Source organism: Octodon degus, unplaced genomic scaffold (assembly GCF_000260255.1).
Source record: "Octodon degus isolate 3935 unplaced genomic scaffold, OctDeg1.0 scaffold00168, whole genome shotgun sequence".
Taxonomy (NCBI): Eukaryota; Metazoa; Chordata; class Mammalia; order Rodentia; family Octodontidae; genus Octodon; species Octodon degus.
This window is the reverse complement of record NW_004524744.1, coordinates 2225826-2243360: the sequence shown is the minus strand read 5'-3', so window position 1 is coordinate 2243360 and position 17535 is coordinate 2225826. Positions and strand designations below refer to the sequence as shown.

Genomic DNA, 17535 nt, shown 5'->3' with positions numbered 1-17535 from the left:
AGCATCAACCTCAGAACACTGTTGCGAAAAGCAAATGTGACAACTACATGGTGCCAATAAAGAGCCAAAAATGACACTTTTAAAATAATTGGATAGCTCCGCTCGCCGCCGCGCGCAGCCGCGGTCTTGGCTGCCAGGACTCCGTTCCCCAAGACCGACGGTGTCCCGCGCTCGGCTCAGTCTCTCCGGCTCGCAGAGGGCAGGGGGGCGCCTTTCGCACCGCCGCCATTATGAATATCCGCAATGCCCGTCCGGGCGACCTGATGAACATGCAGCACTGCAACCTCCTCTGCCTGCCCGAGAACTACCAGATGAAGTACTACTTCTACCACGGCCTGTCCTGGCCGCAGCTCTCCTACATCGCCGAGGACGAGGACGGCAAGGTCGTGGGCTACGTCCTGGCCAAAATGGAGGAGGACCCTCACGACGTCGCCCACGGGCACATCACCTCGCTGGCCGTGAAACGCTCGCACCGGCGCCTCGGCCTGGCCCGGAAGCTCATGGACCAGGCCTCGCGGGCCATGGTGGAGAACTTCGGGGCCAAGTACGTGTCCTTGCACGTGAGGAAGAGTAACCGGGCGGCCTTGCACCTCTACTCCCACACCCTCAACTTCCAGGTCAATGAGGTGGAGCCCAGGTACTACGCGGACGGGGAAGACGCGTACGCCATGAGGCGCGATCTGTCGCAGATGGCAGGTGAGCCGAGATGGCAGCTGGAGCCAAAGAAGGGCGGGCACGGGGTGCGGGCTCCTGGGAAAACCGGGCGACGCGGCGGCACACGTCCAAGTTCTGAGGAGTCCTGCCAGCACGGGAACCCGGCTGCCCAAGCGAGCTCACTCAGGGCACCGATGTCCAGGACAGCTCAGGACTTGGATTCCTTCTGCTGGAGTCTGCTTGAGGTGTTGTCTCTCCTGGCCAGGGTGCCTCGCTGTACCAGATCCCTGCACTCAGCTTGGCCTGCCAGTCCTGTCCTGTCCCATTTGGGTCCTGCAAGGCTTTACAGTGAACCCACTTGGTGAATTATTTGGGAAAAAGTATAAGGAGTTTGGGTGAGAAGACTGCTGGCTACTAGAAATTCACAGGACACCAACTTATACCAAAAGTAGATTAGAAAAGAAACAAGCATCAATCCTGATAGTTTGCTGTGAGTTGTATTTTAGAGCAGTTGTGTGAAAGAAATTTCTTCTAATTGACAAATGAGAAAAGATAGAAAGTTATCACCATTTTACAATTCTTGTTGGATTAGTGGTTCTGGCCAATGGTCATTAGTAACAAATACTGTTAGGTGAAAGGTGTAGCATTTCATATGAATGGACCAGATAACACTTGCGGTCAGTTGTCAGTATTAACGTTATTAAAAGTAGAAACAAATATGGGCCACTTAATAGGAACTATATAGTATCACCTATGAAGTATTTTTGCCAAAAGAAAATGATGCATGTGTGATTTATCTTTTTTTTTTTTTAAAGTTAAACCACTATAATGCAGTCAGTCAAATTTAGAATGAGGGAGTTTCTACAGAACAAATGACCTAGTTTCTTTAACAAATAAGTATCACTCAAAAAGGAGGAGGAATAGAAATTTAAACATAATACCAACCAAATTAAATTATTGATTATTGTTTGGACTGTGATTTTAAAATTTTTTTTAAATGCTTATTTTGAACAGGGTCTCCCTATGTAGTTCAGACTTGTAGCGATCCTCCTGTTTTAGCCTCCCCAGCACTGGAATTACAGGTTTGTGCCACCACACCGTTTTGGTGACCACGGCATGTGGTCCCAGGAATCAAACTCAGGTCCTTGTGCTTGCCAGGCAGGCACTTAGACTACGGAGCTATCTCCCCAGCCCCATAATTTTTTTTAAAGTATAGACAATTTAAAGAAAACAGGCCAAATTTGAACATGGATTGTATTAAGGAGGTTTTAATAATTTTGTTTGGTGTGCTAAATAATATTTGTATTATGTTACAAAAATATATCTTTTAGAGATATATTCTGAAATAATTACAGTTAAAATAATATATACCTTGAAGTTAAATTGCTCCAGCAAAAGAAAAAATGATTGGAAGAGGGCAAATAAGAATGGCAGTATTTCTTTGTTGAAAGGAAACTAGCTACTTAAGGGGTTCCTACCTTATTACTATTCTTTTCTCTTTTGAATGTGTGACATTTGAAGTACAAAGTAATTATTGTACCTCCTAAACACATTAATAGTAAGAATCCACTGAAAAGTAGCTCATTTATTTTTAATTTTTTTGTCATTTAGAGACAGGGTCTCACTATGCAGTTCAGGCTGGTCTTGAATTCACTTTGTAGCCCAGGCTGGCCTTGAACTCCGAAGAATCCTCCTGTGTCACCTGATGAAAAATAGTTTTAAAAGACTACTATCTTAGGAAACAGCTCACCTGTAGTAATATAATAATATTTTTTCCATCAAAGAATTTTATATCATCATAACAATTTCAAGAGTCAGTGAGCTGTCAGTAATTTAGTCTTTAACTTCTTATTCTAAACAGCTTACCCTCATTAGCAAAAGGAAACAACTTTCTCAGGTGAAGCCCAGTGTGAGTAATGTATACTACGTATAATTAAAATGAATGCAATTTGATTAATGAACTTATTCATAAAATTCTTATTTGTCATTATTTTTACAACGAGTATATAGAAGTAATCAAGATAGACTATTGTTTATATCATAAAATACAAGTATAAATGGATTTCTTTGCATTTTAATATTCAGGCCCTGCCTATACTGAACACTAACATTTTATTTTCATTCGCTTATAGTTCCATAGATTAATAAAAGTTAGATACATTAAATCCTTAGGGGTTGGAAAAAAAATCTGTCTTCAAAGAAATTTTTATCTCTGACTTTTAACCTAAAGATTTCACAATGACTAATTTATCTGATTCAAGGTTAAAGTAAGGGCAACAAAATTATGTACAGAGGAAGATAAAAACAATACCTTGAGATGTTGTTAAATTTTTTTTGTTTTTTGGTTAAATTGTTTTAATCTGTTTTATTTTTATGTTTTTGTGGTGTCAGGGATTTGAACCCAGGACCTCATGGATACTAGGACAAGTGCTATACCACAAGGCTAGGCTTGAACTTGTGTTTCTCCTGCCTCAGCCTCCCAAGTAGTTGGAACTGCAGATGTGTAATGCCATGGCTGCCCAATTTATACATATTTTGAAAACCCCAGAGGGCTATATCAGTACAGTTGTATTTAAATTAACAGACCATTGGAAAAAACCTACTAACTTTCCAACTTTACTATAGGACTTACACAATATATATAGTGTTGATCTCATTTTTTAGTTTTTTAGCCAAGAACATTGTAGAGATTGTGTTAAAGCCATGTATATGTATATGAAATTTTATAAATCCAGAAGTACTTAGCATCTGCTATGAGAAACAAAAATAACTGCCATCCTGGTAGGAGAGCAATAATCAGTAAGAAAAATAAATGTGTAGCAGTTATAGCTCTCTAGAAATTCAAACTTTAAAAATTATCTGTCTTTACTGTACTTGTCCTTCATTGCCAAGCTGAAAATGTTTCCTTGCTTCACCTTCTTCCCAAGTTGATACCTCATGAGACATTTTCCATGCCCCCCACCTAGTCTTTGGTCTTCACTCTTCATTTCTGAATCTTTCCAGCCAAAGCGTTCTTGGGCATTCTTTGCCATATTTGGGCCATTTTGGTAGCAGGGTATGTTAATTTGGATCAGCATTGTTCTGGGGTTGTGGAGCAGAAAGGTTCTCTTGATAAAGCTCTGCAGGACTCCATCTAGAACAGGTGTTCATGAAAAACTGTTCTCTAGCCCCTTTGGCAATCTGGTGCAGCCTAGGGACATCTCATTTTTTTTTCAGAAGATCATATGGTATTATCAACTAAAAGCAATTAAAATACAGTTATCAAATTTTTAAAAATAGCTTTGTTATAGTACTATATGTGCTTTGTTAGTGTATCAAATTTAAAAATATAGTAGTGGGCCTAATGGTTATAATTATTTTCAAGTAAAAATTGGAATAAATTATATTTAAGATACCTCCTATAGTTGTAGTATATGAACATACTGTGATTTTTTTCTAGTAATAAAGTCATAACTATTACTAATACTAGTACACATTAGTACCTACGTTCATAATTGAAAGCAATGTTGAGTTTCAGTTTCTAATTTAGTGACTGCTGTTTTCTAGAATCATGTGTCTCTTACTGTCTCATGTACATTCAGTAGGAGATAAAAGAAGAGAATGCATGTAGAATTTCATGTAGGTCTTAACTCAGGGGGAGCCAGGAAATGTTAAATAGCTTTGTGCCAGGAAGGAAAGGAAGGAGTTATGGCTGTTGCATAGTATAGTTTCTGCCACAACAGGAAACATCCTAGTGCTGCTCTCACCTGTGGGAAGCACTGAATCCATGTTCAGTGAGGAGCATGGTGTCCTTTTGCTTCCCCTTTAGGACAGTGGTGGCAGACTTACGGCACACATGCCACAGCAGGCTGTTTGCATCATTGAAGGCTCTGAAAGGTTCACCATCACTCATAGGATATAACACAAGGAACTCTCTGAGGCTATCCATGTTGCAAAAATACATGACATGCATTTCCTCTCATCCTATCTACAAAGAAGTGTAGATAATTAATGGGATTCTGCTATCAGGCCTCTCATTAAAGTCTGAAATACACAAGCCCTCTACTCCAAAATGCCCCAAAGTGAAGCTTCAATTCTGTCCAATTCAAGATGGAATCCCAGCCCATAGGCTAGCTACCTGAAGGGGAAAAGGCAATAGTAAAGAAAAAAACGGAAAAAAGAGAAGGATTTATATTACAAAAGTGTTATCCTGCCACAATGGTGGTGCTCCCTCCTCTGAAACTAGAGTTCAAATATGTACTGAAAAATATCCTGAAAGGTCGTTTTCATTTTCCCTTATTCCCACTTTTGGGTCTTGGCAACAAAGATAGTGAAGGGATGGAAAGGATAGTGAATAGGTCAGTCTATCTATAAACTTGGATATCTGCATCTAAAAAGTAGTAATAAAAAATATTGCTAACATGTAGAACTCACTGTGTGGCATTTACTGTTGTAAGATTGTGAAGGATGTCCTTTAGCCCTCATGATATCCCTGTGAGGTAGGGACTGTTTGTTACTCCACAACTAATACAGCAACTGTGACCTGTAATAGTAAATATTCAGCTTCCTTTCTTTGCAGTAATCAAGAGATGGAATGTGGTGTATGTGCAGCAACAGTTTGCAGTCTTGGAAAGGGGATGCATTTTAAGGATTAAAATAGCTTTCACTGACAAGCTGAATGTCAAAGCATTCAGCTGAATCAATGCTCATCAGTAACAAAGTTTCTAGGGAGCCATAGCAGTGAAGACAGGTCAGTTCAAAACATGCTGGTCAAGGCAGGAATGCCATCAGACTGCTGCTCATCTCCTGACAAGATATCTGTGCATGATTAATAGCAAAAAAGAAAAAGTACAAAATCTTAACATTTTCCATTGAGCTAGCGATACTGAGCCAACTAAGGTTACATTAGTGACTGTTTCTGGTTTATTCTTTCTGCTGCTGAGCTGTCATTCTAACAAAAAGTTGTTAAATGTTCACATGAGCATTTACTGAAATAGACTGTTCTTAATTTTACCAGACAACTAATTATAACTGGAATGATATAATGAAATATGGAAGAAAGTTAGAGACTGACAGATCGGGTAAATTCCTAGTATAACCTTACCCCAGATATGCCAGAAACCATAGATTTCAAATTCAGCTGCACTCTATAAAGATAAGAGGGGGCTGGGAAGAAATAAAATATTGTTTTGATATACTAATCAGAAATCAGATAAATTCCGTTTGTCAAATTGTAATATCTAATAGTGTTACTGTTCAGTGTATGATGTACATGTGGGATGATTGAAATATCAACTTTAGCAGTGGTAACTAATTAAAGCAGAAATTTTTTCCTAAACATGTCTCTGTACACTTTTCCTGTACTCTGATGTATAAAATCTAATGTATTTCATAATGAAAGAAGGACCATAAGATGTGAAAAGATTCTGTGAATTGATTGAAAGAGCTGTAGTAAAAAGGCTTTTTGAAAATATTCTGCAGTGCCATTCAGAATATTGTAATATATTTTTAAAAAAGTAAAACTCTGAAATTCTCTTTTGGTTTATAAGGTCATGTTAACAGTTAATGTATATTCTTCAGGGTTTCATGTCCTACCATTAAGAAAACTAGTAATGTAAAACTCTAAGCTAAGAAATTAAGGGCTGTAATACTCATTTTGTAGAGAGTGATACAGATACATATAGATAGATATAGCTATATCTACACACACATCTTAAATTATCTTAGAGCACTTATTCCAATTTTATTTGACTTGTTGGGCCTATTTAATTAAAATTATAAAGCAATATTTACACAGTAGCTGAAATAACTATATGATGTAGTTTTTATACGCAGCAGCTTTTGCATAACTTTTATAAATACAAAGATAATGATAATTTTTCTAATATACTACTATATTTCTAATTCCTCTTCATAGTGAATATATTTTTAAAATAGGATTTTGCACAATAATTGCCTTCTGAAACTTGATTCATTATTATTTTTCTGGAAATGTTTTCTGTAATGATTTTGTACAAAAATCCCTTTTGACTGCACTATACATAGTAGATGAGAAAAGGTAATTCATTTTCACAGTTGTATCCTACTGTTGTTTTGCTTTGTTTACAGTTAAAACAGGCAGCAATATTATACTAGGCCTTCTATAACTTAAATAAACCATTCCTGGACCACACAAACCTTATTGAGGATAGGTTCTGCATCTTATTTATCTTTGTTTTCTTAGTGACTGACACATTAGTCATGATAGGTTCTCAGTGAATAGCCATTAAAGGAATGAATGAACTAGTAGCTGCCCTGTAAGTACCCATATATAGTTTTTAAAAGGAAGAGAGGAAATTGTGTATATAAGATACTATGTCCTTATATTACCCAAGAAATTAGGGTATTTTAAGTTATGAAAAGGACACATAGTGAATATTGCACATTCTTCAGATCTACAGAAATGTTTTGACTTACAGAAATGGGAATGTTGCATTTAATGTATCAAGAAATAAGAAAGCCTTTCATTACTTTAGAATTGATGTTTCTTTTGAGTGATATAAGATGGGATGGAATTTAAGATGGCAAATAAAAATATCTCAGTTTCTTTAGATTTAAAGTAGTTTCTTTAGAGCAAATCTCCATCTTTCAGGGTCCCTCTACCATACCCTCTCCCTGCCTTTCTCCTGAAGGCAGAAATGGCTTTTCTGCATTAGGAGATGCTCATGGGTCCTAATGGTAGAGAGAGAAGAGAACCCAAGGTCTGTGTGGATCTTTGTGTTACCATCTCAATTCTTGCCTATTTCCATTGAGATATATCTAGTCCAAATTAGTTACCATGTGCCTCATAGATAGGTCAAGCCATTCTTCTGCCATAGCTTCTTCCAGAGCCTGTTTCCCTCCCTTTCTCATTTACTCTCTTTCTACTTCTCACCAGCATTGTAGGTACTTGTATCAGCCACATCTGCTTCCTGATCCTGGCCTGGCCTGGCTGCTCTGCAACATCTGCTCTCCGATCATCTCACAGTGACCCAGGTGGCGTCTCATTTTCAGCTCTCAACAGCTTTCCACATACCCTGGGGGATCGTGAAAAAATGCCTTGACACCAGAGCCTGCTGTGCAAGGGCCAGGAAGGCTGGAGGCCTGCCCTTACAGATCCTTGGTCTGTCTGCGTAGACTGTTTGTAACAATCCTACGTTAGTTGTGGTTTTCCTGCAAGGTTGTCTCCTAGATATGAGACAGGAAGCTAGAAAAAGTCTGGAGGCTCAGAGCTCTCAATTTTTGCCATTAATTCATCTGGTTTTTCATTATTGAGAGAAGACAGGACCATCAAGTTAGACTTCATAACTCATTCCCCTTCTTTTCTGGTACAAGTATTGCATTCCTCTTCCTGTCTCTGAACTGTCCCTCTTCCTCCTAAGCGCCCCCTTTTTGAAAGAATATTGTCCTCTTCCCTGGGGGATAAGGTGTTAAGTAAGGTTGTCTACTCAATAAGCAGAATTTGGAGATTTTATGAAAAAAGATTATCTGCAATTAGAATGATCCACCTCTGTTAATTTTTTTTTTTTTTGTAATAATGTAACTTAGGATTGATTGCTATGGTATTTACTAACAATATATTCAATCTTATTAGTGACTCTGAGGTAGGCATTTATTCTTTTATAGCTAGCTAAAGAAACTGAAATAAATCTGAACCTAGAATCTGGACCCAAATCTATTTAAGTTAAAAGTCAAAGTTGCTTCTACTCTCCTGTTGCTATTGTTTGTATTTTATTTATAGAAATGTTAAAACTTCAACAGAAAGGGGAATCTACTGTTTAAATATGTAAAATTTTAGCTTAATGTACAACTAATGTGTCATTTTTAAATGTATATATATAAAACCTTCAATTACTATTCCCTTTTCAGTATCTTTCTCTAGTACAAATAATTGAAGTATTTTGATCTTTGAAGTAAAAATAACTTGATAAATCCATTATCATCATCACTTCATGTGGTTTTTCTGTTTGCTGCATATAAATTACCAAAGTATATAACATTTTTCACATTTAAATTTTCATGAAAACTGTTGTATATGGATTTAAGTCTAAGCCCTGACATTAACCGTCTGATGACAAGAGATAAGGCTGTTCTCCGTAATCATAATCAGCCCTGCTAAGTACTTCTTACAGTACCCAATGCACTCTGAGACTGTCTGCCTAATGTTAAATAATTGCCTGAGGCAGATATAAAAGTAGAGTTCTTTTCCTATATAAGAGCCATTTGCCATTTAATGTGCCAGTACAAACTTCTCATCTATCTTCACATCATTACTTTTTCTTTTTAATTTTCTACCTTACCTGTGAAACTATTTTATCCTTTCTACTCAAATGTGTGTTTATCTTTTTGTTTTTAAATATTACAGCTTTCTAACATCTGTCTCTAGGGAAGCATAATCTTACTGATGAAATATTCCATGTTTTCCTTGAGCCCTTGTCAATATGTCTTCATGTTAACAGCTCAGCAGATGGAGAAACAGAAGGAGTAGCCCCGACTTACCTGAGTGATTTCTCTCCAGCACCAGGCACGGTGACTGTCTCTAGTAACTTGATGAGAGGAGTTGGAACAATTGGGAAATAAGATAGAAAATATGACTCCTGCAGTGTTTCCTAAAACTGCTGGCTGTTTTCTTTGTTAGTAGGAGAAAACAGAATATTAGCAACCTGTTTGGGTTTTGCCTATTTAGATAAGTAAAATAAACAGTAATAATATTTAGGACATACATTAGCATATTCCCAGGTGGTTTTAGGATAATAACCTGTGTTTTAGCAGCAGCAGCAACAGTGTCTTTTTGTGACACTGAAATTGTGGCAACCTCTAGGACTGCTTTTTGTAAGAGCATTGTATTTTTATGTAGGACAGTTTTGTTTTTTTTTTTTTTCTTTCTGTGAATGGGCTGCTTGTTTTTCCGTAACCATAATCCTAGAGAGATGAAACATGTCAGACAGCTTCATGTGCAACTTCACAGGTGGGCTCGAGTCCATCAGCAAATTTTCAGTCAGCGATACAGTTTTTGTTAGTTAAAAGAGAAACTTGTGAATGAAGCTTATGACCTGCCTACTTAGTCTGTATGGTTTTCCTTTTCGAGGTAAGAATAAGAGACTAGGGGTGATTATTTAAAATAAAAATGACAGTGTATGGATGAGAGGGAGAAGTGGGGAATAGTAGTGAAAATTAGATGAAAGCTGACAAGCTGTGGAGAGGATCAAGAAATAAAGCAAGTTTTCCCAAATGTTTCTGTGCAACTAAGTCATCTCAGCGCTATATTTAATATGCAAGTTTTGTTTCAGTAGGTCGGGGGTGAATGAGGCTTGTGCATCTGCATTTGTAATTACACAGTGCTGATTTTGCTGGTACAGAAAGTACATTTTGACTAGTAAGGTTCCTAAAGCTCACCTCTATTATTGGCTGTGCATGTAAAACACCTGAGACAGGCCTTTATGTTGCTTGACTTAGACCCTAAACAATTCAGAAACCCATTCTTAAATACAAACTGAGGTAAATCCTGTTTGTCACAAATTACAGACATAATGCATACAATAAAATGTTTGTTTATATAGTGTGAAATTTATTGATAATCAGTATTACCCCTTATGTTAGTATACATTAAGGTATTAGTTTCGCCTCATTATCACCAATGCTAAAGTTATTTCACTCTTAACATTTGACAAGAGATTTTAAAAGAGTTCTTTCTAAGAGTAACAGACCCAGACATGGGTAGAGGAGGTGTGGAAAACACTTCAAGAGAGATTTCCCATTCAAGGAGACTAAGTCCATTTCTAGTGTGTCTCAGTATAGTTCGTATGCCTGCTTCATTAGAGTCAGCCAGGACCTATGTTAAAAATGTAACTGCTCAACTCAGATTTACAAAATCAGAGTCCTGCATTTTAGCCAGCTCTAGCTAATTGTTCACAGCATCATCTGAAAACATTGGTTACTACAAGCTACTGATATTATAAAAATAATTTAATGAGAGCTTTTTCCATTGACAGTACTGTCAGATTTAAAGTAATTCATTTCAAAAACGGGACTCAGGTGGTACTTTTTTAACAAAACAGAAGAGATTGAATTGTATGGGAGCTCTTTCTACAACCCAAAACTGCTAAAATTTAAAACAATTTTATGTGTAAACATTTGATACCTATATATGATTATACATATATGTGATTTTTGTGTGTGTGTGTGTGTGCCCTTTTTGGGGGTTGGGGTGTCAATAATACTTCCAAAATCATTAACTTTTCAAGCCAAACTGAAAAGAACCTTGGCTTTGATGGTGTATACAATAAGCCCAAGGATTGAGAAAACTCGCATACAAATCATACTATGAAATTTTCCTAATTTGTATCCAAAACAAAATGCTCAAATTCTGCAGTGTGCTGTTAGGAAGCAGACACGTGACAAGTCAGGGACCACATATCTTCCTTGTATGTTGCTAAATTCTTTGTGTCCCATCAGCAGCTGGAAGTTGTGAGTCTTATTAGCACAGTACCTAGGCAGAAGCCAGTGAAACAGACTGATTTAAGAAAGTCCTCTGTATTTTTTCCAAGACATAAATGTTTTGAAATCCTGAAAGATACAGATCATTTCCTTGGAATGCACTTTAACGGTTATTTACATACCATATTTCCTTATGTGGGCATGGGAATTACATTTTGTCAGGTTCTAAAATATTTATTATAAATCATACATTGTTTTTCCTAAACAAAATAAAGATAGATTTTCCACTTTTAGACTGGGATCATCACCTCCAATGCATATTATACCAGTTTACCTAGAGAGCACAGCTCTTCCCAGGTTGAGCAGTTTTCAGAAGACAGTTTAATAAAGTGGGAAATAGCAGCTCTCAGAATCCAGTGGCTTAAATTTTAGTCGTAATCTGACTTATTACCACCTGGATATGCTCTGGCACATCAATTTTCTCAGAGAGACAAAAATAACCTCCATGCCATTGAGTTAATGTATAATGAAGTCGTATAAGAAAACTGCATTGTAATTTGTTAAAAGACATGTACATGTTATTGCTAACATTTTTTTTACATTCAGAGGTTGTGTCTACAAATTTAAACCAGTGCAAAATAACAGTGATCATTTTATTTTTCCTCCCTAGTGAAGTAGGGGAAAAAAATCAGGCATTTACCATCAAAATATATGTTCATGTAAAAACAAAATGTGGCTTATTAAAAGTTTTTATCTCTTGCTTTCTGTATCCTAAACACTCATATTAAAGTTGACCACTGAGTAACATGTTATAAAGAATATCGAAAAATTACATAGGGAGCTTCTAAGAAACAAATATTTTCACTTGTTCCTTTGGCATTTGGGATATTCATCCTGGGACACCACCTGGTTGAAATTTCCTGGTGGGTGAGAACTCTTTTGTGAAATGGCAGACAGAGGAGTATGAAAGAAGGTGACAACAACAGCACCGTGGACTTCTAGACAGATCATTTCAGGGATATGTACCACAGATTGAGGCAGAATGTCAGTGCTTTAAAATTATCACCACCTGCAGTCCCAGCACTCTGAATGGCTGAGGCAGGAGGATCAGAAGTTGAAGCCCAGCCTGGTCAATATGGTAACTGAGACCATTTCAAAAGTAAAGAAGGACTGGCAGTGTAGCTGAATACAAAGGCCATGGGTTCAAATCCCAGTACTGAAAAAGAACATCTGTATGTATATCCATGCAAAAGCAAGAATCTTTTTTTTTTTTTTTTTTTTTTTTTTTTTTGGCGGAACCGGGGATTGAACTCAAGTCCTTGAGCTTGCTAGGCAAGCACTTATTCTACTGAGCTATCTCCCTGGGCCCCAAAATCAAGTATCTATGATATAATTTCCAACACTTTATACAAGTTCTTTAATTTTATTCTCTTCCTTATAATTAAGGTGATAGAGTAGGTTATTCTAATACACAAAGATCTAAGGTGTAAGTGCCACAACTTTTGTGTGGATAATTGATTAGTAGTGTCTTTGCCTCAGCTGTTTTAAATTAATGGAGCTAATCAATGGTAAGCAGAGTTAAACTTACTCTAGGCCTCATCTAGTTATGTACTGAGGCACCTGCTTTGGGGATATTGGGAAACAGGGTCTCACTACATAGATTGGGCTGATAGTGAACCTTCTGTTTTCAGGCTCCAAAGCACTGGGGTTACAGGCACACACCACTGCACCAAGTCTCAGTCACTATCTCAGTGTGCCCCGGGGACAGGGCCAGCACAACACACTGGGGACTGAACCCCTGCCACTGTGCTCTGCCTAAGCAGGCACTTTCGTCGTCTGCCGAGCTATCTGGCTGGCCCTTGCCCTGCTTGATTTCTGTGACAGTCCTAGCAAAACTATTTGGCAGGCTAAAAAGAACACCAGAAAGTAACTTGAAATGGTAATTTGTTAGGATAGAAATCTTAATTCAGAGCTACAAAATCAGTTGAAAAGGGAGCATTTAATGGAGGAATAGCTGTTAAACAGTTAATGATTGTAAAATCTTCATTGAGTCCTCTTCATTTTCAAAAAGGTGCAGATTTTTATCACTAGGAATTTTATTTGAACAGTAAAGCATTATTTCTATATAAATTTTGTTGGAACACATTTGAGTTAGTTTACTAAAGAAGTTCCTGTCTTTAATAAGGAAAAACCATAAGAGTGGCTTATCTTAGAGTATAAAGCTTTTAGAATCACCCTGTAATTCATGGCTTATCCCTGAGAATTCAAAGCCTTATAAATAATAAACCTTTTTTCAGGACATAGTACACATTGTCTTATGTCAGATAAGGCTCAACTAAGCCAGGGACATAAATGAATTCTTGATTCATCCGTGATACCCAGTATTATTCTCTTTTGGCTGAAACTAGAATGCCTTCAAAATAGGGCTTTCATATCACTTTTTGATTCCTGTCTCCTTTGGTTCCTCTTTCTTATAATTATACCAATCAGTAATATTTGTCTCGTAACTGATAAGCAAAAATTTTAAATTCATACTAAATTATTAGTAACTGCTAGATTTGCTCCTATAAACAGTGTTGATGGGGTACATATAAAAATACCCATATTTAACTCAAATGAGTCTGAATCAGTTCAGACAAATCTTGTCGTCATTCTTAATCCACTTTTTGAAAGATCTAAATTGGGAGTTCATGAGGTGATGTGTCATCTGAGGCCACAGTTTTCAAAAGGAAGGAAGCATTTCCTAACTGAACAGATGAAGGGATACTATGTGAACAGTGCCGTTTGAAGCTTTACCACTTTCAACTTCTTTCCTCCAGGCTTTTTTTCTTTGTTCTCCATATCTTCAGCAATTCAAACTTTCCATTTCCATATCCATAAAATAGGAATAATTGTAAGGTTGCCATAAAGAGTAGGGAATTGTTATGAGGATTTAATAAAATCTGTTAATTAACTATGCCAATATCTAGAAAATATTAGGTGTATAAAAATCGTAGTCCAGCTACTTCCCTTGTAGTTCTAAGTATACATTTTAATAAGGCTAATCATTCCAGTACAGGATTTTATGATTATCATTTTAGGCAAAAAAGATGTTTAAGCTATCCTAGACTTCCTCACTGCCTACCTCCTCCCTGCCTTCTTTTGGGTCATCTTGGCTCGGGCTCAGGAAATAGCAAGAGCACCAGTGAAAACGTGAAGAAATGAGAAGGCCTCACAGATGAGGACAGCTAGACCCATAAAAACAATACTAAATTCCACTTTTAGTCAGTAATGGTACAAAAGTTTTTTTTTTTTTAATCCATCAATAGTATTTTAAAAGAAAACATGTCAGTGAAGTTTTATGCCAATAGTTAAGCACTTCTATTTCTAGTCCCACTTTTCAAATTTAAAAGCCAAATGCTTTCCTGACATATCTTTGTGTGCAAAGTAAAAATAATAAGCACAAGTAAATACTATAGCAAAAATATCCTGGTTCCTTTTCAGATGGCATAAAGTTTCTACCATTCTTGTAATCTAATAGTAAAGAGTCTATTTAAAATAAGGGACGATGATTATGAGTACAATGCCAACCCTGACAACTCAGCTTTCATTGTGGAAACACACTAAAATCATACATGATGTGTATCAAATACTACAGTATAATGTTTTTGATATTTCTTTATGTTTTTGAAAAGAAAAAATAATTAAAATGCCATCTTATCCTCTATGCAGAGTGTTTTTGTCTATTTAAACAAAAAGGCATCATCTCCCAGAAATCATCTTGGCTGGCATTAATGCTTAGTTTGGTAGTTAAGTGCCCAAGGCGTTGCCAGAGGCCGTTAAGGCTCGAGGGGACAACAGGGTTGGGCGATGTGGCTTACTAGGAATTAACTATAGGTATAAGTCAAAACTTGTAAGTGGAAGAAGTTACTCACAGTGATTCTCTGTCTTTTCATGTGCCACTGACCTCGCTCCTTTATTAATAAATAGAAAAAGAAGATGCCGTGATTTAACCAAGTTGAATTGGAAATAATTCATATAATGAAATGGGCGCACTCAGGGGACCAATTAATGCCTTTTCAAGCTTGGACTATAAGAACCATTTAAAAAAAAACAACTCTCAGACTACCACTTTAGTTGATTGTTGGTGAACTGAAACTGAATATGAGATGATAAGGATTTTTTGGGAGCTTTTAAAAAAAATTTAATCCTATCTCAGTAAAAGTAAATACATAAGGATTATAAATAAACCAAATCTGAAGTAATATAGATTGGGAGACCCTCAAGAGGGCCAGGAGATAATAAAGATTATACCTCAATATTGGGATTATGATGTTAGTTCTTTATTTCAATAAAAGTGGATAGAGATCTTTCATATCAGGGACAGGGCTTAGCTGTAAGGACGAAGTAATCTTCTGGGAATTATGCATACAGGCTTGACATCATTTTTATTGGATGGCTGATGAACTGGAAAACTCCAGGATAGCCAGGCTTTAATTTGTAATCTTAATTTTCATATAAATCGGTGTGTTCCAGGGGGAGGGAATGGGGGATGTGGGGACATTGATGCTTGCTTGTCTGGTGGTAATGAGACAGCCCTGAAGCACAGGCCTGCAGCACTAACTCATCTAGTATCTGATTCTGTCTTTTCCTCTACCCATCTGTCTTCCATCTTTGCATCTATCATTTAACGAAATTTACAGCCTTCAAATACCAGAGAGGCTAATGTTAGTGTAATCTTCCCTCTACCTCCTCTTGAAATGATCTATAGTAATCTACTTATCATAGAAACGCATGCTATAATGCACAATAATTTAGTCTTCAGCCAGGAAAATGACTGCAATTGTTTTGCAAGCACATATTAAGTTTTTTTTTTTCTTTTCATTTTTATTTTTTAAAAGGTTATATGGCCTGAAAGAGCACTAGTTTTCCTTTGTAAAATAATTATCTTGGTGTATCCCCTGTACAATTTCACATCCACAGGGGTTACATTGGGGTATAGTTACCAAATTAGAAATGAGAACATTCTGTATTATTTGCACATACAGAAACCTTATTAGGATATTCCTAATACAGAATGCTGATGCCCTTCCCATTGTAAAAACTGAATGGACTGCTTTAGAAATATATCAATAAAATAGAATTTCTTCTTTAGATCATCCTAGCCTATTATAATTAAAAGTGACTGTGGACAATTATTCCTTATTATTAATCAGTCCTATGTGCCATATACTTTTCCTTATTTTGTTATTGTTTTGAGGTTTTGTGTATTGTTCAGTTCTACCAGAGATCAAGTTTATGTTACTTTATTTTCATTCTTTTTTGGATTTTGAATGATTTCTTACAAAAGAGGAGGGGAAATCATGGTAATCACTCCATCATTTTCGAACCAGAAATCACATGTAACCTTTGGATCTTCTGAAAACCACAAAACAAAACCACTTTTCTAAAATCTGGGTTTATCAGAATTATTCTAATTTAAGATTCTTCCTAAGGTTGAGAGGTGTTTGTAATTTTTCAAAGATAGATTATCTGTTCTCCAAACTGTTTTGTTTTGTGTTTCAACAACTGACTAGATGTATAGTCCTCTGAAACGTCAGAATATTACCTTCAGAGTAGAAAATATATTCTCATAATCATCTCTCATCTTCTTATTCTTCGAAGCTCCCAGTTTGCCAGTGAAGTCACCATGAAAGTTGAGATAGATAAATGCTGTGACGGTAATCCCAATTGGGAGCACACTCATCTCTTAAACAGTTCTGTCAGCTTGGATTTATCTGCATGGAAGGCATATAAACCATCATTTACATAAATAACTTGAAGTTTGAGTTGGCAAGTATCAGGATGAGTAACTGCCCTGGATTAGATCTATTAAATCAATCGCTGGTTTCAAACAATGAGAAAAGCATGATAGCCAGACAAAAGTTGATCACAACATAATCTTCCTCTGCCTCTTGATGAGGTAACAAAATATGCTGTGCTCATTGAACAGCTGTTTTCATAAGAAGAGCAATAATGAAAAAAGTCTTTCCAGATCCCTCAGCACTTGTACATGGAAACAAGGTTCCCAGATAGGAAATTAAAATGCCAACATGATTTATACTTACCTATGTAGATGTTCTATGGTATTAAACATGTTCTATTTTTAAAGGATAAAAAAGAGAATGTCAATTTTAGAATACTGTTATTAAAAATAAAAAGCAATAGGCATGGCTTGTGTTACAGGCTGAATAATGTCCCCTCTCAAATTCATGTTGTTGTTCTAACCCCCACTATTATAGAAGGTGATCATAGGTGACTATGTTTGGAGATAGGGACTCTTTTTTATTTTTATTTTTATTTTTATTTTTGGCGGAACAGGGGACTGAACTCAGGCCCTTGCGCTTGCCAGGGAAGTGCTTATTCCACTGAGCCATGGAGATAGGGACTCGTAAAAGAAGTGATTAATTTAAAATAGATCACTAGGAT

At 36.7% G+C, this 17535-nt stretch overlaps 1 protein-coding gene and 1 long non-coding RNA gene across 2 annotated transcripts; one reads left to right on the top strand and one right to left on the bottom strand.

The window, feature by feature from the left end:
• The first annotated feature begins 227 nt into the window (after positions 1–227).
• On the top strand, positions 228–7846 carry Naa11 (N(alpha)-acetyltransferase 11, NatA catalytic subunit). The gene is made up of 2 exons (XM_004643203.2): positions 228–696; positions 7550–7846. Exons 1-2 carry the CDS (start codon positions 231–233, stop codon positions 7555–7557), a joined length of 474 nt encoding a protein of 157 aa, XP_004643260.2. The 5' UTR covers positions 228–230; the 3' UTR covers positions 7558–7846.
• Positions 7847–15498: 7652 nt separating this feature from the next.
• LOC105743801 lies at positions 15499–17211 on the bottom strand. Its single transcript, XR_001117329.1, has 2 exons — positions 17175–17211; positions 15499–15771 (listed from the first exon to the last, which is right to left on the bottom strand). It is a non-coding gene; the product is annotated as an uncharacterized LOC105743801 (long non-coding RNA).
• Positions 17212–17535: the final 324 nt, after the last annotated feature.